At 45.0% G+C, this 25,910-nt stretch overlaps 1 protein-coding gene across 2 annotated transcripts in view; it reads left to right on the forward strand.

The window, feature by feature from the left end:
* The window catches only part of LOC126281023 (ras-related and estrogen-regulated growth inhibitor-like), a 557,894-nt gene that overhangs the window by 391,344 nt on the left and 140,640 nt on the right, over positions 1 to 25,910 (forward strand). For both annotated transcript variants that reach the window (XM_049979811.1, XM_049979809.1), the window contains exon 4: positions 6,296 to 6,372. In XM_049979811.1, coding sequence (XP_049835768.1) covers positions 6,296 to 6,372 — 77 coding nt within the window. The remainder of the gene's footprint in view (positions 1 to 6,295; positions 6,373 to 25,910) is intronic.

Raw genomic sequence — 25,910 nt, forward strand, 5'->3', positions numbered from 1 at the left:
CCGAGTTTAGAAAACTTCACAACCTGGTTAAAGTACATTGGATACTGAAAAAAATACATATTTCTTTTATTTTCCGGCTCTGCAATAATTTGCTCGAATTACACGAATTACACTTGAACAGTAAGCTAGTGTGCCGGGTTATTAAGACAGCATCGCTCTTACGTTCCCGCTTTACTGCTAGCTGTCACGACGACAGCAACAGCCATAAAACAGTATGAGTACTGCAAGGGATAATGCCAGTCTACAGCCTGCAGAGACGTTACTTCGCACAAGCGTAGAGGAACAGTACTTTTCAAGGGCGCGCCCACGAATGGTGAAAGTAAGTGTTGGAACTGTTGGCATTATCAGAGCGTGCCATCTCCGCACCGTGTTACCTAACGCTGAGTCAACCTTGAAGAGGCTGCATCCTTTAACTGTCCCGCAGGTGTTACCGTTTTGTAATTAGAGCAGTGGTCGTCAAATTAAATCTGTAGACAGTCTCAAATTTTTAGGGCTGCAAATTGACCACAATCTGAATTTTGAAACTCACACTCTAGACTTAATGAAACGCCTTAGTTCAGATCATTTGCAGTACGCATGATAGCAGAAGTAGGTGATTTAAAAATGAAAAAGGTAGTTTATTCGGCCTGCTTCCATTCGCTAATGAGTTATGGAATCATATTTTGGGGACACTCCTCTCACAACGAGAAGATTTTCAAAATTCAGAAACGAGTCATTAGAATTATATCCGGTGTCAGTCCTAGATCATCATACAGAGGCCTCTTTAAGAAATTTGGTATTCAAACTACTACTTCTCAGTACGTTTACTCAATGATGTCCTTTGTCATTTCCAACATGTCTCTTTTTACACAAAATAGTGCAAAACATGATTATTAATACCAGAGCCAAAACAATCTGTATAAGAACTATAAAAGACTAACATTAGTACAAAAACTAGTCAAATACATGGGTACTCATATATTCAAGAACTTACCAGAGCATATGTATCTGTTCTTTCAGACATATTCGAAAGAGCAGATATCATCGGTGACCAAGCAGCTCGTTAGAATGAAATTACAATGAAATGAACACCCTTGGCTGCTTACAGGTGTTGACATACGTCAATGGTGACAGATGAAAATGTGTGCCTCGACCGAGACTCGAACCCGGGATCTCCTGCTTACATGGCAGACGCGAGTAATGAGTATAATGGGCGGAGGCACTACCAATGTAGTGCGGGACAATACGTTGAGAATGTGGGTTTCGCGGGAGGCTTGCCAGAGATAAGCCCCCGCAATCGCGCTATCCTCTCTTCTCTCGGTGGCTCCGACGAATAGAGCGTCTGCCATGTAAGCAGGAGATCCCGCGTTCGAGTCCCGGCAGGGCACACATTTCCATCTGTCCCAGTTGACGTATGTCAACGCTTGTAAGCAGCTAAGGGTGATCATTTCATTGTAATTACCAGAGCATATCAAAGCTCTTGTAAATGATAAAGATCTGTTTCAGAGTGAATTAAGGAAATTCTTGTTGGCCAATTCCTTCTACTCCGTCGATGAATATCTTCACAAGGATTACAGTTCATAGCTCTGTCTGCATTAGAACTGTATAATATCCATGTATCTGAGAAGAAAAACCTGTGACTCTATCCAAATCCCAGAGATCCAAGGGATCCATGGAAAACAATAAATGTAATGTTATGTAACTATTCCCTAATCGAGTATTCGTGCGGCCGGCGGTCCTTAGACGTCTTTTATAATAAAATGCGACTAGCAGCTAACAGCCGAATCCATAAAGTCAACTATAAGATAAGAGCGTCTTAAGAGTGTAGCTTTCCTGCAAAGCAATGAACAAAAATACTTACAAAGACAGTAATACTTTAAGATGTGCTTAATTTTAACTGTCCTTTGTGAATTCGTCCATGACCTAATGAAAGTTGTCCGTATATCGTCAGGGGCAGAGGGGTAAGCAGCGCAGCCACCCAGGCGTTGACACAGTGGTTCGCAACCTTTCTTACTGGGGAAACTCCCATCGCACCACCCTCAGATTTAGTCGTAACATGTCCCTGTTGGCAGCCCGTCAAGAACTGAATGCAAATCAAGCACGAAAACAGCAAGAAGGTGTTCTGAAATGTGGGGAAAGAAGCAAAATAGAAACAGTCAGCGGTCCGAGGTCAAGATCTTCAACATTTGTTCACTGTATTCAGATTTATGTCTGTAATGTGGTGTAACGTCCGTTTGCAACAGCGAGGCATAAGGAAGGGATACCCAGTCGTACGTACCTCCTATTTGTTCTACACGGTACCACATGTTATGACTCTTGCGTTACGTTTTGGAAGTATTCATTCTTGAATTCGTTTGTTGTAACATAGTTCACACCCGCTTATTTGTTGTTTTCTTTCTGTGAAAGATCTACGCGGCATCTAAGCAGGAGATTCCGGGTTCGAGTCCCGCACTGGCACACATTTTCACTCGTCACCACTGATTTTGGACAAAGGGCCGGTGCAGATGATATCAATCAGTTCCTTCCCTTTCCTTTCTCCCCCCCCCCCCCCACTCTCCTCCACCTTCACTTTCATGATGCCTTTCGATCTTGTATGTTTCGGGGAGTTCGTGTGACAATAGAGCTTCTTCTGAAATTAGGGAAACCCGTTTACTAATTATAAACGGAAACACAGCACAAGTCGCAGCAAGTATTTTAACTGGAATAACCTGCGACGGTTGTAACGGATCCTGGACTTTCATGCAAAGTCAGAATCGTGCTCAAGTGCGAATCGATGTTTTAAGCACTGCGGTATCCCGACTGGCTTCTACGAGTACATCTGACAATATAAAGAAACTGGTGGAGGATATTGTTAGTCGATTACAGATCGTCTATTTCAATAGGTAGCAATGATAAAAATAAAGCTTTGCTATCGTTACCTTTTCCCTCTGTTCTAGTACAAAATATAAGGCAGTCTACTTTCTCTGCTGGGAAATAGAGCTACATAACACCGTTTTCTTTGCGATATTTTTAACGTGACAAGTTATTTGCTGCTCTTGAGTACAGCTGTTAAAATAGGTGCTGACCCACGAAACAACACAACTGTTGCACACGGTGTAACATCAGGCACATTTACAATATGAATAGTCTGATTATCAGTACTTGTTACGATACAAGTTCCAACAAAGAAAGTAAAATTAGGCTGAATGTTTATACTAGGACCTATGCATTTAGAGAAATGGTGAGTAAATAGCATAATCGCATGGGGCCTACACGCTAAAAACTTCCATACTAAAATGAAATAAATGGTTTTGTATAGGAAGATATGGCCGGTAAGCCTTAACCATATAAACTCCTGAAAATTGAAATAAGAACACCGTGAATTCATTGTCCCAGGAGGGGAAACTGTATTGACACATTCCTGGGGTCAGATACATACATGATCACACTGACAGAACCACAGGCACATAGACACAGGCAACAGAGCATGCACAATGTCGGCACTAGTACAGTGTATATCCACCTTTCGCAGCAATGCAGGCTGCTATTGTCCCATGGAGACGATCGTAGAGATGCTGGATGTAGTCCTGTGGAACGACTTGCCATGCCATTTCCACCTGTCGCCTCAGTTGGACCAGCGTTCGTGCTGGACGTGCAGACCGCGTGAGACGACGCTTCATCCAATCCCAAACATGCTCAATGGGGGACAGATCCGGAGATCTTGCTGGCCAGGGTAGTTGACTTACACCTTCTAGAGCACGTTGGGTGGCACGGGATACATGCGGACGTGCATTGTCCTGTTGGAACAGCAAGTTCCCTTGCCGGTCTAGGAATGGTAGAACGATGGGTTCGATGACGGTTTGGATGTACCGTGCACTATTCAGTGTCCCCTCGACGATCACCAGAGGTGTACTGCCAGTGTAGGAGATCGCTCCCCACACCATGATGCCGGGTGTTGGCCCTGTGTGCGTCGGTCGTATGCAGTCCTGATTGTGGCGCTCACCTGCACGGCGCCAAACACGCATACGACCATTATTGGCACCAAGGCAGAAGCGACTCTCATCGCTGAAGACGACACGTCTCCATTCGTCCCTCCATTCACGCCTGTCGCGACACCACTGGAGCCGGCCGCGGTGGTCTCGCGGTTCTAGGCGCGCAGTCCGGAACCGTGCGACTGCTACGGTCGCAGGTTCGAATCCTGCCTCGGGCATGGATGTGTGTGATGTCCTTAGGTTAGTTAGGTTTAAGTAGTTCTAAGTTCTAGGGGACTAATGACCACAGCAGTTGAGTCCCATAGTGCTCAGAGCCATTTGAACCATTTTTTTTTTTACACCACTGGAGGCGGGCTGCACCATGTTGGGGCGTGAGCGGAAGACGGCCTAACGGTGTGCGGGACCGTAGCCCAGCTTCATGGAGACGGCTGCGAATGGTCCTCGCCGATACCCCAGGAGCAACAGTGTCCCTAATTTGCTGGGAAGTGGCGGTGCGGTCCCCTACGGTACTGCGTAGGATCCTACGGTCTTGGCGTGCATCCGTGCGTCGCTGCGGTCCGGTCCCAGGTCGACGGGCACGTGCATCTTCCGCCGACCACTGGCGACAACATCGATGTACTGTGGAGACCTCACGCCCCACGTGTTGAGCAATTCGGCGGTACGTCCACCCGGCCTCCCGCATGCCCACTATACGCCCTCGCTCAAAGTCCGTCAGCTGCACATACGGTTCACGTCCACGCTGTCGCGGCATGCTACCAGTGTTAAAGACTGCGATGGAGCTCCGTATGCCAGCTAGCGCCATTCGACGGCCAACTCCGCGGTTCCTGGTGTGTCCGCTGTGCCGTGCGTGTGATCATTGCTTGTACAGCCCTCTCGCAGTGTCCGGAGCAAGTATGGTGGGTCTGACACACCGGTGTCAATGTGTTCTTTTTTCCATTTCCAGGAGTGTATATAGGAACAGATACCACCTTCCTGTATATATAGTTAAGGCTTACCGGCCATTTGACCATCTTCTTCTGTGCGGATGCACAAACGGTGCCCGAATCCTTACGGGAATCGGCAGTAAAGCCATGAGTATGATGGGCACGGGCACTATGAATATAGTGCGGGACAATAAGTTGCGAATGTGGGTGCCAGAGATGTCCCTGCAGTCGCACTGTGTCATCGGTGGCTCAGACGTACAGAGCGTCTGCCATGTAAGCAGGAGATCCCGGGTTCGAGTCCCGGTAGGGGCACACATTTTCAACTGTCCCCGTTGACTTATATCAACTCGTGCAGGCATCTAAGGGTATTCATTTCATTGTAAATTGTTTTGTCGTAAGTTGTTGAGTCATCAGCTGTCTGACTGGTTTGATGTGACTCGCCACGAATTTCTCTCCTGCACCAACCTTCTCACCTCAGAGTAGCACTTACACGGTAAGTCCTTACACGCTTAGTCCTATATCTGCCTTTCTCTATAATTTTAATCCTGTATAGTTCTCTCTAGTGCCATGGAGATTCTGATGTCTTGACGCATGTCGTATCATCCTGTTCCTTCTTCTTGCCAATGTTTCAATGTTTTCCATATATTACATTCTTCGTCGCTTCTGCAGAGAACCTCTTCATTTCTTATTTCATCAGTCAACCTAACTTTCAACTTTCTTCCGTAGCACAAAACCTCAAATGCTTCGAATCTCTTCTTGTTTTTGGTTTTCCCCCTGTGTGTGTTTGACTAACGTCATTTACTGTGCTCCAAATGTGCGTTCTCAGAAAGTTCTTACTAAAATTAAGGCCTATGTTTGATACTAGTCGACTTTTCTTGGCTGGTAATGCCCTCTTTGTGTATGCTAGCTTGCTTTTTATGTCCCCCTTGGTTCGTCCGTCGTGAACTATTTAGATTCCAATATAGCAGACTTTCTTAACATTGTCTGCATCATGTCCGTCAATTTTGATGATTCTCACTTTTCTCATTTCTTCTTCTTCTCATTACTTTCGTCTTTTCCTGGTTTACTTCCAGTTCACATTCTGTGCTTTGTAGACCGTTCATTCCATTCAACAGATCCTCTAATGCTTGCTCACTTTCAGTAAGGATAACATTAGGAAATATACTCATTGATATCCTCTAACCCTGAATTTTTATCCCACTCTCGAACCTTAATTTGGGGCACTGCTTCTTCGATGTAGAGACTAGAAAGTAGCGGTGAAAGACTCTCATTCCTGTCTTACAGTTTTCTTAATCCGAGCACTTAGTTCTTGGTCGTTCAGTCATCTTGTTTGCTCTTGGATCTTGTGATATGTATTGGAACCTATGTTTTTAACCCCTTAATCAGTGTTTTATTAATGCAGCTTTTGTTTTTTCTTTTCAGATTTTCTGTACCGGCATAATGTGACTTTCGACAATGTGACGACGGAAGTAGAAATACTGGACACATCCAAATGTGCAGTAAGTTTAAGTTACTACATTTCTTCAATTTTATTTACCTTTATTGCCAATATGGTGGAAAGCTCTTATTCTTATGTTACATGAGCCGATTAGAGCATTGCTCTGTCATCGAGTTAGCAGAGTGTTCAACGTTATGTATCACCTAAAGATGTGTTTTAATTGAAGGTGCATTCGAGATAACTAACAGACGTTTCTATTTTTAGCTTTAAACCGAAAAAATGGAGCTTTATATCTAATCAGAAAACAATAAATATTCATATTACTTGGTTATATACAAGTGGACACATCCCGGCGACCATAAGCGCTTTTTCTCATTGTATTTACTGAAAACTTTCTGCGGCTTAAAGTAGGCCTGAGTATGTAATTATGAAAATACCAAGCCCAGTGCCTGATTACCAAGACTGAACTATTAACTGACTGATGCTGAGCTGTTACTAGAAGCGAGAGCGTCCCTATGCAGTAACGTAGTGTTGTGCAAAATTAAAATCTTACACAACATTCTGCCGTGTCTACACTTTTTGGTATGTCGTAGTAAGAAAAAAATCAGACAAAAGAATCTTCAAATACTATAGCAGAATTCAAATTTGGTAGTTGCTAATAGATCTGGAAAATATGAAGCTGTAATTAGGAATACAAAGATACAGAAACAAATAATGAATTTAAACAATGTTTCGGACATCCCTGAATTTGTTTCTCAACCCGTTTTTATACGACGATTAATTTCGACGGTTCAAAGAACTGTGTTGTTCAGTTTGTTCATTATGTTGCATCTTATCCACAGAATAATTTTCCTTTAGTTTGTTATAGTGAAAACCCATGAACCTAGTTATGTGCTGGTTAACATCTGATGAAATGCTAGTGAGTAAAATCATTACAGAAACGAGAATTTTCTGCCAGGAAATTGTAATGGATGTACGTGTCTTGAAGCTCGATCCCAGCAAAAAGTTGCACTATTCCCCGTTGCTAACTCTTCTTTTACATTTCGTTCTTGTGGAACAGAAGTGTGGGAGCGAGAGAACTAGAAAGACGCATCTGAAATTATAATCTGAGGAAGGCTAGCAGTGTGGAACTAAGAGAAATTATAACGGTGAGTTAGTCGTGGATGTTCTTAGAGAACGCATGAATTATTTATTCACCTCCTAATAGAAACTTACTGGAGCACGAACTCATATTTCCTCTCATCTCAGAATGCTTTTACCCAGTAACGGAGCGCTTTTACTCGAGGAATATTTTACACTCAGCGACACAATAGGGTACTGCATCAGTGAGTGAAACGCTTTTAAATAGAAATCAGCTAGCAACGTCTTACAATCAATTCTCGAGAAGAGTATATTGTGTACATGAACGGAAGACAGTGTAAAGCGATATTAATGTTGTGTCTCTTCACCAGACTAACCGTGAAGAATCCAGTCGATGATTAAATAAAATTCATTATTGTTATTATTTGGATTTTAAGTAAATGAAGCTTACGAAAATAAGACCCTTATATTTAGAATCAGTCTTTTCATTTCATTAATCAGATTTCTTAGCTTCCCTAACACATTTAGACTTCCGACATACAGATCATAAAGGACAGCAGTCTTCAGACGAAAAGGTAATATCAGGCATATCGCATTGGAATCTCACAAGTCATCAATGTTGATGCGTCCCAGAAGAAAACGTCAGCATTCGGGAATGTAACAGGAACGATCGTTCGAAGCAAAAAAATTTGAGCTCCAAATTGCATCCGTTAAAAGGTATGAGAACTTCTTCGCCTTCGATACCATGAAACAAGTCCCCTCTGCTGCAGACTGTTTGCTTTCCATATTGTAGGACGGGTTAGTATGGACCAAACCAAGAAAAAATTGACGAGTAAACATGGGCTCTAAACTGCAAACCCAAAGAGCTATGACCACTATCAGCATGAAACACAATGAAACTCATCTCTTTTACTTACCAAGTGCTTATAGCTCTTAAGCAATGGATTATAGAGCTAATGTTCAAAATGTTCAAATGTGTGTGAAATGTTATGGGACTTAACTGCTAAAGTCAACATTCCCTAAGCTTACACACTACTTAACCTAAATTACCCTAAGGACAAACACACACACACACGCACACACACACACACACACGCACACACACACACACACACACACACACACACACACACACACACACACACACACACACACATGCCCGAGGGAGGACTCTAACCTCCGCCGGAACCAGCCGTACAGTCCGTGACTGCAGTGCCCAGACCGCTCGGCTTATCCCGCGCATAGAGTTTATGTTTGCTAGACGTTTTCCTGAATTTTTACCATTCCTCCTGGATCTCAGTATATACCGAGTGGCTATACTTTAAGTACCGGGTGCATGTAATTAAACTTTTCCTGCTTAGGCCGTTATAACACGTAAACTAACTACCGTACGAGTATCAAACTTGGTAGCACTAATGTCCAGAGTATGGTGTGAAGGATTTCCATGCGTAAGAGTGCCACCGTACAGTTCCAACTATGGCCACCAGGTGCCATGACCAGTAATTGTAATGAATAGTCGTAGTGCACTTATTGACGTGTCAACATGAGCTTGGACAAAAGTAACAGGGCGTTATTGGTGAAGTTCTGTTATCAAACCAACAGTAATACTGCAGCTGCACTTCGAGAATATCGCCGGCTGAAAGAATTACTGAAGGATCCTCTTTCTCCACCTGCTATGCGGAGCGTAATAAAGAAGTTCGAACTAACTGGAGAAATAGGTGTTGCTCTGGATAGACGCCGACGACTGGTTGCACCACAGGTGATATGGCAGACAGCGTTGCGCGCAGTTTCCGATCGTCAGGCAGAGTGCGTGCTGTGTCGCGACAGTTGAACAACCCGTGGTCAATTGTGTGCAAGGTGCTTCGAAACATCCTGAAATTGTATCCGTGCAGGATTCATGTCGTGCAGGAGCTTGCACTGCAGAATGCACAACGACGTGTTTACTTCGCCCTTCAACAAGGATTGAAGTTGACAAGGGCCGGCCCTAGACCATCTTATGGACAGGCGAAGCTCATTTTTTCTCTGACGTGTGAGGTGAACACACAGAATTGCCGAGTGTGGGGATCTTCACATCCAGTCACTGTGCACGAAGTTCCTCTGTATAGTGAACATGTCACCATATGGTGTGACTTTATGGCTACGTTCATCAATGGCCCATTCTCTTTTGAACAGGTTGGCTCTCAAGGACCAAAGATGTGCAGAGTGACTGGCCAGTGTTACTGTTATATGTTTCGCCAGCACCTCATATCCGCCCTACAGGAGAGAGACGCATTAAACTCAACAGCTATCCTGCAGGATGGGACCCCACGGCACATCGCTCACGAAGCTCACCTGTTTCTCCGAAACACGTTTGGAAACGATCGAATTATCACCCGATTGTTTCCAAATGCTTCACGGGCACGATCACTTAATCTCACTCCCTGTGGTTTCAGGTTGTGGGGCTACCTGAAGGACAGGATTTACCTAGGGAACATTCACACGTGTGCCGATATCGCAGTATATCAAGATAGCGAGCCAGCATACCTACGGATATGCTTCGTTACGATGTGCAGAATGTAGTCCTGCTCTTTCAGACTCTTCTGGACACTGACGGGCGCCATATTGAGCCCCTTTTGTGATAGTAATGTTACCCAAATGTACTGGTATGATGTACCGTAGCATCACATAAAAAGTCTTTCAACTGAATTAATTCTGCATCATTTCTCTTCCCCATGTCCTTGACATTAATGCCACCAAATTTGGTAGTCATACGGTAATTAGTTTCCGATTTATAACTTGTTAAATAGGGAAAGTTCAATTACAGCCAGCCGGTACAGCTACTGATGGACGTTCCGAGTGGGCTGTAATTACGGCAGCGCAATTTGGCAGATAATGCGTTAACGCGGAACCAATTTATGCTGAAAAAAAAAGGAGTTGAAATTTTGGCCACGTGATGCAATTCTGACTCTGTACACTGTTTGTATGACTGTATCACTTGCGCGCTGTCGTTTGACCAGCAGTAACGTGAGTTAACAATATAGAAACCGTGCAGTGTTAGTGAAACTGTTTTACGTGAACGACAGCAATTACAGTGTTGCATCGAGGGAGTATCGTCGACTGCAATATTCTGTGGAGTGACGAGGCACATTTTAAACAACATGGTGCAGTGAATACACAAAACTGCCGACTTTGGGGGACTGTTAAACCGTGTGTTGTGCATTCGCCGTATGTGACTGTTCCACGGATTAACAATCACCTTTACACTCGGTCAGTTTTCTTTGAGGAGAATGGGACCTGTGTAACTGTCACGTGTACCGTGACGTCTGCACAAGACAGAGATCTCCTTTTACAGAATGCGATTTATGCTTTGGAAGAGCGCAACTGTGTTGACAGTACTGTTTTCATGCAGATTGGGCAACACCTCATGTTGCTCGCCGAGTGAAAGAATTGCTTAATGCAACCTTCCATGAACGTGTTGTCTCCAGAGAATTTCCAGATGCATGGCCTGCAGATCAGTTGATCTGAATCCATATGACTTTTGACTTTGAGGTATCTAAAAAGATGCGTTTATCAGGAAAAAGTTCGGTCTCACCTTGTGTGAAGTTCAATATGTAGGACTACGGTGCTCAGATTTCACCGGAACTGCTACTAGGAACTGTTGATCACTTCCTTTTACCGATGCAGCACCTCGTCGACGTCGGATGCTATTAGTATCTCCTTAGTCTGAGACCCTCACAAGTAAGGATTGATACAGGAGACAGATCCAAAGAATATCAAAAAGAAAAATAGCTCTGAGCACTATGGGACCGAACATCTGAGGTCATCAGTCCCCTAGAACTTAGAACTACTTGAACCTAACTAACCTAAGGACATCACACACATCCATTCCCGATTCAGGATTCGAAACTGAGACCGTAGCGGTCTCGCGGTTCCGGACTGAAGCCACACCGGCCGGCTCGCGTTTCGTAACGAGTTGCTTTAGTAAGCTCTAAAGCGTCATGGAAGTGCTCATGCTCCTCCAATTTCAGATGCTATATGGTAGCTGTTGCGGATCTTGATGTGGTTTGTCAGAATACCGAAGATGTACGTTCCTCGAAGAGTTAACAAACATGTTGCTCCCTGCTACACGCGTCCCCACAAAATGCTGTGGATATGAAATTATGTTTTAGCATAAATTGAGGATTACCAACAGTCTTTTTTCCGCACATTATTATTTTTCGGAAGTGGGACAAGGTTTGTCAGTGGTAAACAAAGTACGCTCCACCATAGACCGAAATGTGGCTTTCGGCGTATAGGTATATGCGTCTACAGTGAAATATCGAAGGAGTCAGTAATTAAATTACGCTCACCGCCATATGGGATTAACTCTATAGGTCCATACGCTGATTACATAAACATTGGTGTTGCATAAGGTTTTACAGTTTTAAACGTGACCGCGTAGTCAACGACCGTTTACTACCGTTGCCAACTGTGGCTTTATATGTATAAGTAGACCACAGTGGCTCGCCTCCCATGTATTCTTTTTTAAATTTTTGTGACTAAAGCTTTAACGCTTGATATTTATCGTATACGTGACAAGCCAATTTGAATATTTAATTTCTAATGAAGCCACTCATAGAATTGTCGAAACCGGGACAAAAAACTTAAAATTTTGTGGCCGAGGGCTGTAATTGCTTTAACGTTAATTGGTGTTGCTTCTCTGTTTGTGATGTTAATTCACGCAATGATTTAGCTACAATAAGTACAACAATTCTAGATCTCTAAGACGTCTCGGCACATGACAGTACTACGTGCAAACCAGATACTTTCAACTTTCTGACTCAAAGTACTCAGTGTGGAACAGTCTGTGGCCATCTTGCCAGCGCCGGTGCGCACTGACTGCTACCGGCATTCAGCAGCGGTTCTGAATCGCTGCCGGAGTACTTGTTGCTCTTGGTATTTTACTCTCCCCATTAATACCTAACGCACTAGACGAATGTGAGGCGGCTTTATTGAATGGCCGCGTAAAATTCTGTCTTAAAAAACAATTTGTTTGTAACGAAACAAATCGACGCTTTCTGATGACACTGTGCATCCCGTAGAAGATGTGATGAACAGAATTTGTTTGGGCCTATACATTGAAAAAATAAAGTTGAAGATATCTGTCAAAGCACCAGAGAAAACGTGCCTGTTGACTCTTGGTAGAGACATGCTATATATGTAGATGTAAATGTAACTGTACTTATTTCATAAATACATAGATACACTGTGATCAAAAGTATTCGGAGACCCCCAAACAACATACGTTTCTCATGTTAGGTGCTTTGAGCTATGACCTACTCCCAGGTACTCGATATCAGTGACCTCAGTACTCATTAGACATCGTGAGAGAGCAGAACGTGGACAGGTGACTGGGTGTCACTTGTGTCATACGTCTGTATGCGAGATTTCCACACACCTAAACATCCTTAGCTCCACTGTTTCCGATGTGATAGTGAAGTGGAAACGTGAAGGGTCACGTACAGCACAATAGCATATAGACCGACCTCGTCTGTTGACTAACAGAGACCGCCGACAGTAAGTTGTTGTTATCCCCTCAGTGACTGTTGCCTACAGCAAGGGATGTGTGTACCAAGTTTTATTGAAATATGTCCAGTTGTTTAGGAAGAGAGGTCGTATATACATACAAACACAGACATACGAGCTCTGTTCAAAAAATTCCGGAACATTCGTAATTTCGCGGCAATGGTGTGTTGGAGCATAATACCGTTGGCGTCCCTGCACACGTTTGTGTTTAATGTGTAATTCCCGGAAGCTTCATTGTTGTATATCTGTCAGTTATTGTTCAGTGACGTATTGGGTAAAACTTTGTGTCACATAGTTTGCGAATTTCGAGATGGCAGAGAAAAAGGAGCAACATGTTCGCGTTAAATTTTGCTTGAAACTCAAGAAAACCTTTACAGTGACACCCCAAATGACGCAGGACGTCTATGGTGATGATTGCTTAAGCCGTACTCGACGTTACGATTGGTTCACACGGTTTAAAATTTGCCGGACAGAAGGTAAAGGCGACTCTCGTTCAGGACGCCATTCGACATCTACCGACGACGCTCATGTCAGGCGCGTCAACGAAATTTTGCGTGCCAATCGAAGATTGACTGATCAAGACACTGCAGAAGAATGTAACGTTTCAATTGGATCATGCCATCAAATCCTGACAGCATCTTGGAATGCATCGTGTTGGCATCAGCTCATGAGTGAGAACCAGGAAGACCTTCGCCTCGCAATCTGTGAAGAGCTTTTGGATCGCGCAAATAAAAACGAAATGTCTATTGACACACAGTCAACATGGGTTTAGAAGACATCGCTTCTGTGAAACACAACTAGCTCTTTATTCACATAAAGTGCTGAGTGCTATTTACAAGGTATTTGAGATCTATTCCGTATTTCTGGATTTCCGTAAGGCTGTTGACACTGTACCACAAAAGCGGCTCGTAGTGAAATTGGAATTTCGTCCCAGTTATGTGACTGGATTTGTGATTTACTGTCAGAGTGGTCACAGTTCGTAGTAATTTACGGAAAGTCATCGAGTAAAACAGAAGTGGCGTTCCCCAAGGTAGTGCTCCTGTTAAAAGGACGAAGATCTGCGACGATAGACGAGATGAAGGAAAATTCGCAGGTGAAGCTTCATGCGACCCAGCAAGAGACGTACCAAGACTGTTTCTGAGATGGAAACGGGTTGCGAGCAGTGTATCAATTGTGGAGGAGAGTATTTTGATGGAGACCACGCACAATTAGTAAAAGAAAAGCGTCGAAAAATTTTGTGGAGAAAGTTCCGGAATTTTTTCAACAGACATCGTACCGGTACGTAATTGGCCATTAAAATTGCTACACCAAGAACAAATGCAGATGATAGACGGGTATCCATTGGACAAATATATTATACTAGAACTGACATGTGAGTACATTTCCACGCAATTTGCGTGCATAGATCCTGAGAAATCAGTACCCAAAACAATCACCTCTGGCCGTAATAAAGGCCTTGATACACTTGGGCATTGAGTCAAATAGAGCCTGGATGGCGTGTACAGGTACAGCTGCCCGTGCAGATTCAACGCGATACCACAGTTCATCACGAGTAGTGACTGGTTTATTGTGACAAGCCAGTTGCTCGGCCATCATTGACCAGACGTTTTCAGTTGGTGAGAGATCTGAAGAATGTGCTGGCCAGGGCAGCTGTCGAACATTTTCTGTATCCAGAAAGGCCCGTACTGGACCTGCAACATGCGGTCGTGCATTATGTTGCTGAAATGTAGGGATGCGCAGGGATCAAATTAAGGGTAGATCCACGGGTCGTAACACATCTGAAATGTAACGTCCACTGTTCAAATTGCCGTCAATTCGATCAAGAGGTGGCCGAGACGTGTAACCAATGGCATGCATACCATCACGCCGGCTGATACGCCAGTATGACGATGACGAATACACGCTTCCAATGTGTGTTCAAAGCGATGTCGCCTAACTTTGATGCAATCATCACGATGCTGTAAACAGAACCTGGATTCATCCGAAAAAATGACGTATTGCCATTCGTGCACCCAGGTTCGTCGTTGGGTACACCATCGCAGGCGCTCCTTTCTGTGACGCAGCGTCAAAAGTAACCGCAGCGATGGTCTCCGAGCTGATAGTCCATACTGCTGCAAACGTCGTCGAAATGTTCGTGCAGAGGGTTGTTGTCTTGCAAACGTCCCTATCTGTTGACTCAGGAATCGAGACGTGGCTGCACGATCCCTTACAGCCATGCGAATAAGATGCCTGTCATCTCGACTGCTAGTGATACGAGGCCGTTGGGATCCACCACGGCGTTCCGTATTACTCTCCTGAACCCAGCGATTCCATATTCTTCTAACAGTCATTGGATCTCGACCAACGCAGCAATGTCGCGATACGATGAGCCGCAATCGCGAGAGGCTACAATCCGACCTTTATCAAAGTCGAAAACGTGATGGTACGCATTTCTCCTCCTTACACGAAGGATCACAACAACGTTTTACCAGGCAACGCAGGTCAACTGCTGTTTGTGTATGAGAAATCAGTTGGAAACTTTCCTCATGTCAGCACGTTGTAAGTGTCGCCAGCGGCGCCAACCTTGTGTGAGTGCTCTGGAAAGATAATTATTTGCATATCACAGCATCTGTAGTACGTCAGCTTCGTTGTGTAGCATTTTTAATGGCCAGTAGTGTACATTTTTATACACGAATGGGTTCTCTGAAGCTTTGTCACCGACTGCAGAGACATCGTACGAGGCAAAGCGGACTACCTATCGGCCTGGAAATCTTAACTGAAGAACTTCGTTGCTAAGGTTTTGAACTTCCTGGGTTGCGCTCTCAATCACTATCGCCTGAGGCAGTTAAGCATCCGTCCAGCCTGTAGACAGGTTACCTAGTAAAGTACCCTCTTCCTTGAGGCACAAACAATCTCCTGAGACGCACGCGAGCTCACGGGCTCCGGAAAGGGACCCTCCGCGCCAGCTGCGGCTGTCGGCGGAGCACGGCCGAGGCGCCGGGCTGTCGAGTTGTTGGCTCTCACCGGTCTCACGAGCCCGCACGCCAGCACGCCTTATGGTAATGGCCCAGCCCCGGCGCTATTACCTTTCGGCGCCAGCCTCAGAAACGTCCACAACAATCTTTCGCATTTAAGGGGGGTCTAAATTGCATTTACTTGTCAGGGAGTAGGCTCTCATTATGTAGTCATACGTTCTCAGATTGGCGTCAAATTGACTTCAGGGCTGATAGCGAGGCAACGCTATTAAACTCGTGGCATCTTTCGAGGGGCGCAACCTCTCCCGACAACGCTGTCGTATTATCATCGCATTTCTGTCAACAGGTTTCTTTCCGAAAAGGAGAAAAGAGAACTGAGAACACGCGGTGAACGAGGAGCTTTCACTAGCGTGCCGAAATTGTACGCAAACGACAGAACGATACTGGGTTTGGACAAAAATGTGGAAAAACTACGAGAAATACGGGCTTTGAAATAAATGCAGTTGACAGCGGAGCCTGCAAGTTCCGATGCTGTATTTGACCACGAGCGGCACCTGATAAAATCTTCTCGGGATGACAGCCGAGTCAATGCGTTGTTCTCCGGCAACGTTTCAGCAGGTTTCTTACTTGCTATCTTCAGGTGAAGTGTCGGGTTCATGTCTCGTCCGGATCTTTATAGCAGCTGGACCAAGGGCTTCACTACATCCTCAGCGCCGGTCGGACCAATCACGTGCGAGCGGATTCTGCGCGGCGGTATTTGGTGGAAGGGCGGGGGGGGGGGGGGGGAGGTGCCGGGTCCTGGCGTCTCGTCTCGGTGTGGCCCCGACACTTCGCCTGAAGATGGCAAGTAAGAAACTAGCTGAAACGTTGTCAGAGAACCGTACGGTGGTTTGTGGAGCATCTATGTAGATATAGCTATTTGTTCCTCAAAGATGATTCTGCGTTCTGCGACGACTGGCTTTCAGTTCGCAGCTCACATTGTCGAAGATTTTGTGAGCACGAGGATGAATTGTCGCGTCCCCCCTTGGCTAACTCAGTCACCAGATCACAATATTATTGACACTTTGTGGTCTACCATGGAGCGTAATGTGCATGATTGCTCTCCATCCTCATCATCGTTACCTGTATTTTCCAGTGTTTTGCAGGAAGAGTGGTATAAGATATCATTAAAAACCATTCAGGACCCATATTTAGCCGTTTTGAGAGTAGTATTTGAGTGTTCCTATGTTTTTGTGCACCTCTGTAGGTACGGATAAATGTGTGAGTATATTATTACAGAACACAGATTACATCTACGAAACGTCTGAGACTGTGGTCGCCGTTTGATAAAGTGGCGTGTGCTTTTGAGGGTGATGAAAATATCAGTACCGGATTTCGTTTAGTAACCAGAGATGAAGTAATGATGCTCACTTACTGATCACTACAATCTGGAAGGGATTCTCAGCTATATATCAGATGTTTGCCCTAAGTCTTATCGAATAAAATATGGTAGGAATAGCTGCTTTTTAAACGTTTTACTCCCAGCTCTCAACACCAAATTTAGAAGTGTGTTATATTTTAAGTATATATATATATATATATATATATATATATATATATATATATATATATACAGAGTAATTTACTGTCATGTTTCTGCTATTGATGTCTATGAGAGACAGAAGATTCGAGCATCACTTTTGTTACTGCAAACAACTCCTAGCCTACCGCATAAATGTGATATTCCATATCTCGTCGTCAGACCAAGCAACTACAGAATAGCATTACAACTAAGACCGGTCGCCATAGATTGTGCTCAGTGACAGCCTCAATCGAATGGAGTACGACAAAATAACAATCATGTTACTAACACCTTTGCTTTGCTGTTGACTTTCATAAACCTGTAGAATTATTCAGTGGTTCCCCTTTTTCCTTCACAGTATCAGTCAAGTTTGTATTACTACATACGTTTGCCAACGTTGTGAGACCAGATGTTGTGATTTTATATTTTCACACTGGCTCCGGGCCATTAAAGAAACAAATTTCTTGTTTCAGTACGGTTTCGTGTCTGGCTTTGGCCAGAGACACGAAAAAGAATAAAAGTAGTCTTACACCTTTCTTCTTTGTCATTAAAGAGGAGCACTGCATTTAAAATTGATCCTTTACCATCAATAATGTGGAAAGGTAACTGATTCTCTTATTTGTTAGCTAATAAAGTTGAAAGACATCACTTCTATAAGGAAAGTAAATATCTAGAGTGTGCACAGCCACAATGTAATACCATCTTCATCTGATTAATTTTATTTTCGTGACTGTTACCTAATAGATATACAGTGTATTAAAAAATCGAATGCTTTAAGAGATGGTAGTAACCACCAAAACAAGAAAAAAGTCCAATAAACATGGGCTCTAAAATGAATACACGTGCATCCAAACTACTGCGAAGCGCAGCTTTTCTGCTGCACAAGTTCTTAAAATACCCACATTAGGGCCCGTGACTACTGGAGAGTTTTTTCTTGTTTTGGTCCATATTACCTCCTTCAAAAATATGAAAAGGGAAGTTCCTACTGTAGAAGAGTTTCGCAGTACGAAGATGAAAAAGTGCTCCCATGGTAAACATTTTAAAGCCCATGTTTAGTGGGCTTTATTTCTTGTTTTGATGCCTGCTACCACCTCTTAAAATATTCGATTTTTTTAAACACTCGCTTTTTGAGTGGCATTCTGTCGTGTTCAGAAATGAGTTCCGTCAACGCCTGCAGTGGCCATATCGGCGGCAACGTATCCGTAGGCTAGATGGTGACGGATCACGGGGAGGAACAGTCTCGAGGTCCGTACCTCTCACTTTCTGGAATGATGGTGTGAGGAACCACTGGAACAATGACAGCAGTACGCATTTGATAATAGATGGAGGGAGGCTGAATGATCGCCAGCGTCTGACAAGAATGTTGTCACATCCTTCATGACCAGTACACCAATTGGCATATTCCAACGGAGTACTAGAAGACATGACACTGCAGTTCATATCACAAAAGGTGTCAGAAATGTACCCTTGACTGGAAAGCCCGCTTCCGTGAGTGGTGATCCATGGAACTTAGGTGGGAACAATGTATACCTTCACACCAGCACCCAGTCTAAAACCTTCTTAAATTGACACAGCACGAAAACTTGCTCAAGGTGACATTCTGAGGCTGTTTGGTTCCATGCGGAGTCACACTTCATTCTGATGTTAGTAAGGTACATCAGTTTCGAATGGAATGAATGTGTTTTCATTCAATATCCGTTTTCTCCACGAAGTTTCGACTGTTGATACATGGTGTAGCACTCTCCATTTCTATCAGTTCCAGGACAGGCTTGTGTCGCTACATTGGCGAACCTGAGGTGCTGAGTAAACTCATATTTCGTGACGACAGCTTCACAGTCTGTCAAGATAGTACATAACGGGACAGTCTGTTTGCTCCTAGCGAAATGAGTGACCTGCAAAGAGTAGAGTCTGTAGATGTACAATGACGAGGGCATCGTGTTCTTACAACCGTCGATGGTGAGCTGGCTCCATTCGGAGGGCAGTCGCAGGTGGGCGGCGCTTCCCGCAGCGTGGGCGCCTTGTAATAGGAGCCGGACAGCGCGAGCACCTCGTCCAAATTGGCCCGGGCCTCGGGGCCGGGGTGAGCGCGCCTGAGCACACACGGACGCGCTGTCCGGGTCTAATTGGAGGCCGGCACGGCAGCGCCGGCGCTGACCGCGACTGGGAGGGAAGTTCACGGAACGGGCTGTGGGCGCGGCGATACTTAACGCAGGCGCGTACACCGCCGGCGTGGGAGGACAGCGAATGAGCAAACAGCAACCGCGCGTACCGTCTGGAGTGTTTGCCAGTGGGGGTCCCAGTCCCGCCACACGCTTCCAAGTTAGGTTAGGATGCCAGTTCAGTTATCCCTTTGCGTCTACTTATTCGGCTTGCAGGACGTCCCAACTTCTCTTATCGGAACGCTTGGCTGCCTGCGAAATATATTGTAGTGGTTAACAGTCAATAGTGACGGATACCTTAGCATCGATGCCGAAGCTTTTCGGATCACAGAAGATGAGGAGAGCACTTGGGCGTGGCGGTGACCTGATCATTTTCCAACTGAAAACTTAACTTGAGCACGTGTACAATCATGTGTGATCAACCGTTTGAGGCAGAGCCGTGACGACGAGTACGAGGTTTGTCCGGAAAATACGTATAAAAGTTGAATAATAACTTAATTTTACAATTATTCAGGTATTAAAATATGGTATCCTTCAAAGTACTCGCCCTGAGACGCGATACACTTCTGCCAACTCCGTTTCCACTGTTGATAACATTGCTGAAAGTCTTCAGTTGTGATGTTGTTCAGTTGCCGTGTCGTTTCCGCCTTGATGGCTTCCACATCTCCCAAGTGCCGCCCCCGAAGCACCATTTTGTGTTTCGGGAACATGAAGAAGTCACACGGGGCTAAATCGCGTGAATAAGGCGGGTGGTCTGTCACGGTGACTGAGCTTCGGGGCAAAAATTCTCGCACAACGAGCGACGTGTGAGCGGGCGCATTGTCGTGATGAAGGATCCATTTGCCCCCTTTTGCCAACTCCGGTCGAATTCGGGCCACACGAGCTCTGAGACGTGTCAGAACTTCAACGTAAAAATTTCCGTTCACTCTCTGGCCGGGAGGGACAAACTCCTTGTGAACAATGCCCTAGAATCAAAGAAAACAATCAACATTGTCTTCACATTGGACCTTGATTTTCGCGACTTTTTCTTTTCGATTCTCCTGCTAGTTACTATTCCCTGCTTTGAGATTTGAGCTCCATACCGAATTCGTAAAACCAGGACTCGTCTCCAGTGATGACTCGGTTGAGAAAGTCCCCTCGTTCCTCTGCTTCCAACCAATCCTCACAGCACTCAACCCTCTTTGCTTTCTGTTCTGGCGTCAAGAGCTTCGGTACGATTTTCGCACACAATTTCTTCGTTTCAAGTTTTTGTGTCAGGATTTCGTGAACGATTGTTTTGGGGATTGACAGCTCGTCAGCAATCATTCTGACAGTCAATCTACGGTCTTAAAGAACACAAGCCCGAATTCGTTCAACATTTGCATCGGAACTCGATGTCGACGGGCGTCCTGGGCGAGGGTCATCGTTCACTTCTTCTCGGCCATCCCGGAACCTTTTTAACCACTTGTTCACGGTTGGTTCCTTCAGAGAATTGTCTCCGTAAACCTTTGTCAAACACTCACAAATCTCACGGCCATTCTATCCTAGCTTTGCAAGAAACTTGATGTTGACGCGCTGTTCCTCAATCAGAGAGAGCTCCATGCCAACGGCAGGTGAAAATGGATAACTGTCTGCCGCACACTCCCACCTTTACACAGAGTGCTCTGACTCGAACTGAGCGTTGATGGGATTGATTACAGCAGTAGTCCCACCTGGCGGTGACTGCAACCTGTAACATAAAGACAATATTCAACTTTTATACGTATTTTCCGGACTAACATCGTAATCTTATTCTATAACGTACTTGTTGAATATTACTTCTGTCTGTTCATGTACGTCAGTTGCTACAGGTCTAATCTTCAGTTCACTCTGCGAACTGTGGATGAAGCGCAAGAGGAGCTTCCATACACCTAGATTTTCGAAAAGCGTTTGATATGGCACCCCATTGCAGACAGTTGACGAAGCTACGAGCATATGGAATAGGTTCCGAGATATGTGAATGGCTCGAAAACACCTTAAATAATAGAATTCACTACGTTCTCCTCGACGGTGAGTGTTCATAAGCTACAAAGGTATCGCGAGGAGTGCCCCAGGGATGAGTGATATTACCGCTATTACTTTTTTATGTACTTAAATGATCTGGCGGACAGGGTGGGTAGCAACCTATAGTTCTTTGCTGATGATGACATGCGGTACGTGAAGGTGTTGAAGTTGAGTGACCGTAGGAAGATACATGATGACTTACACAAAACTTATAGTTGGTGTGATGAGTGGTAGGTAGCTCTAAATGTAGAAAAATGTTAGTGGGGATAAATAGCAAAAACGAACGGGTAATGTTCGCAACCAGCATTAGTAGCGGTGTCCTTGACTCAGTCACGTCGCTCAATATCTGGGCCTAACGTTTCAAAGCGATATGAAATGTGAGGATTGTGGTAGGGAAGGCGAATGGTCGACTTCAATATATTGGGAGAAATTTAGGAAAGTATGGTTTATCTCTAAAGGAAAACGCATACAGGACGCTAAAGCAACTTGAGTATTGCTCGAGTGTTTGGGACCCATGCCAGGTCGGATTAAAGGAAGACATCAAAGCAGTTCAGAGGCAGGCAGCTAGATTTGTTACCGGTAAGCTGGAACAATACGCAGTTACGACGGATATTTTCCAGCATCTCAAACAGGAAGTGAAGACGATGTTCTTTTCCAGGAATACTATTCAGAAAATTTAGAGATCCAGCATTTCAAGCTGGCTGCTGAACTAGTGTACTGCCGCGAACATACATGTCGCATAAAGACAGAGGAAACAAGATACGAGAAATTAGGGCTCACACGGAGGCATATAGAGAGACGTTTTCCCGGCACCCTAACTGCGAGTGGAGCATCAAAGGAAATGGCTAGGAATGGTAGGTACAGGGTACCCACACCACGCATCGTACTGCGGAGTGTGTAGGCAGATGTGCTTGGCCAAGTGTTCATTAAAGCACTTTAACACTACTTCTCTACAGTTCCACTCTTATGTAGGACTTGGGAAAGACGAACATCTCTCCCGTCTCTGATTTCTCTTATTTTATTGCAGCTGTCATTTCTCTTTATGTAAGTGAGAGTCAACAACAAATTTTCGTTTTCGGAGGTGACTGAAATTTCGTAATTAGTTCTCGCCCTAATGAAAAAGTCTTCGTCTTAATGATTGCCACACCAACTCTTGTGTCATATTCGTGACACACAATCCTTTCTTTCGCAATAATACAAAACGAGCTGCCAATCTTTGAACTTTTTCGATCAGCACCGTCTGTTCTATCTGGTAGGGATCACACACTTCTCAGTAATACCCGAGAAGAGGATGGCCAAGAATAGAGCAGGTAGTCTTCTACGTATACTGCCAGTCTTTGGGTCACCTTCCCCTGCGTATTTCTCATGTGATGTTTTCAGTTTAAGCTGTTCGCAGTTGCAATCCCTAAGTATTTAACTGAATCGACAGCCTCTAATTTTTCGCGATTTATAGCGTAATCTAAAATTAACGTATTCCTTTTAGTACCCATGAGGTGCACCTCACACTTTTTACTGTTCAGAGTCAATCAATACTTTTCGCACAGTACAGTTAGCTTGTTCAGATAATTTAGCTACTGGTTTTGGTCTTCTGATGACGTTACTAGACGGTAAACGACAGTGTCATCTGCAGACAATTTAACAGGGCTGCTCAGATTGTCTCCTAAATCATTTACATATATCAGAAACAGCAGAAGGCCTATAACACCACATTGCGGAATGCCACATATCCAATCTGATTCACTCCATCACTTTCCATTACATACCAGGATCTTTGACCATTCTTTCAGGAAATCACGAATCTAGTAGTTAAACTGAGGCGATACTGCATATGCAGGCAGTTTAATTAGAAATTTCTTGTGAGGAACCGTTTCTAAAGCCCTCTGGAAATCTAGAAATATTAAATCAGTTTAGATCCCTTGTCGACAGCACTCATTACTTCGTTTGAATAAAGAGCCAGCTGTGTTTCACAAGAACGATACTTTCTGAACTCGAGTTGACTACGTGTTAATAGATCGTTTTCTTTGAAGCATTTGATCTCTTCTTCTTCTTCTTCTTCTTCTTCAAGCGCGTCCAGTCTAATTGATTTTTGGCTAACTCTGTGAGACACTACATCCGTCTCTCCCCAGTTTTACGTTATGTCAGTGACGTGAGAGCCATTACGTTATTTCAACTGATCGCGCCCTCATGTGATTACTGTGATATCGTAGTAAGCATGTGAAAAGCTTCCAGGATGAATCTTTCGCTGTGTAATGGAATGTGCACTGTTGTAAAACTTCCTTACAAAATAAAGCTGTACGTTCAATAGGGAACAGAACCCGGTTCTCAGACCAACATACAGATTTCATCTGCCAAGAAGTTTCACAACGGCATATACCTCTGCAGAATGAAAGATCCACTTGGGAAACGAAACCTAGGCTGTGGGTAGGCTGATCTTAGAGACAGCGTTTCTCTGGTAGTGCTTGTCCAGGAAGATATTTGGGAGAAATAACGAAGAAATAGAATTGCACGAAAGAGATGCTGACAGTATTGAAGCTGTTACACGTTAACTGCATTCTCCACCGGGACTCGAAACTAGACAGACAGTGATACAGTTCCAAATGAGTCATCGTAAGGAGCATCATGAAGTGACAAAACTTCGACTTGCCACTGACTCTTCTGTTCCTAAATACACTCCTGGAAATTGAAATAAACACCGTGAATTCATTCTCCCAGGAAGGGGAAACATTATTGACACATTCCTGGGGTCAGATACATCACATGATCACACTGACAGAACCACAGGCACATAGACACAGGCAACAGAGCATGCACAATGTCGGCACTAGTACAGTGTATATCCACCTTTCGAGGAATGCAGGCTGCTATTCTCCCATGGAGACGATCGTAGAGATGCTGGATGTAGTCCTGTGGAACGGCTTGCCATGCCATTTCCACCTGGCGCCTCAGTTGGACCAGCGTTCGTGCTGGACGTGCAGACCGCGTGAGACGACGCTTCATCCAGTCCCAAACATGCTCAATGGGGGACAGATCAGGAGATCTTGCTGGCCAGGGTAGTTGACTTACACCTTCTAGAGCACGTTGGGTGGCACGGGAGACATGCGGACGTGCATTGTCGTGTTGGAACAGCAAGTTCCCTTGCCGGTCTAGGAATGGTAGAACGATGGGTTCGATGACGGTTTGGATATACCGTGCACTATTCAGTGTCCCCTCGACGATCACCAGAGGTGTACGGCCAGTGTAGGAGATCGCTCCCCACACCATGATGCCAGGTGTTGGCCCTGTGTGCCTCGGTCGTATGCAGTCCTGATTGTGGCGCTCACCTGCACGGCGCCAAACACGCATACGACCATCATTGGCACCAAGGCAGAAGCGACTCTCATCGCTGAAGACGACACGTCTCCATTCGTCCCTCCATTCACGCCTGTCGCGACACCACTGGAGGCGGGCTGCACGATGTTGGGGCGTGAGCGGAAGACGGCCTAACGGTGTGCGGGACCGTAGCCCAGCTTTATGGAGACGATTGTGAATGGTCCTCGCCGATACCCCAGGAGCAACAGTGTCCCTAATTTGCTGGGAAGTGGCGGTGCGGTCCCCTACGGCACTGCGTAGGATCCTACGGTCTTGGCGTGCATCCGTGCGTCGCTGCGGTCCGGTTCCAGGTCGACGGGCACGTGCACCTTCCGCCGACCATTGGCGACAACATCGATGTACCGTGGAGACCTCACGCCCCACGTGTTGAGCAATTCAGCGGGACGTCCACCCGGTCTCCCGCATGCCCACTATACGCCCTCGCTCAAAGTCCGTCAACTGCACATACGGTTCACGTCCACACTGTCGCGGCATGCTACCAGTGTTAAAGACTGCGATGGAGCTCCGTACACCACGGCAAACTGGCTGACACTGACGGCGGCGGTGCACAAATGCTGCGCAGCTAGCGCCATTCGACGGCCAACACCGCGGTTCCTGGTGTGTCCGCTGTGCCGTGCGTGTGATCATTGCTTGTACAGCCCTCTCGCAGTGTCCGGAGCAAGTATGGTGGGTCTGACACACCGGTGTCAATGTGTTCTTTTTTCCATTTCCAGGAGTGTAAATTTAACTTTGGTCATTGACGTGTTCGTTTTATCTATACTAAGCTATGAGGAAATACTGAGTTCAATGTTACAGACTTTAGAGTTCTCTGACGTGTTGTATTTCCGCGACGATGCCGTAAGCAGTCTACTCGATACAAGGAAACATACTAATCGGTATGGCGCAGTGGTTAATCCACTGTATTGTGTTC

This window comes from Schistocerca gregaria, chromosome 1, assembly GCF_023897955.1.
Source record: "Schistocerca gregaria isolate iqSchGreg1 chromosome 1, iqSchGreg1.2, whole genome shotgun sequence".
In the NCBI taxonomy this organism is placed as follows: Eukaryota; Metazoa; Arthropoda; class Insecta; order Orthoptera; family Acrididae; genus Schistocerca; species Schistocerca gregaria.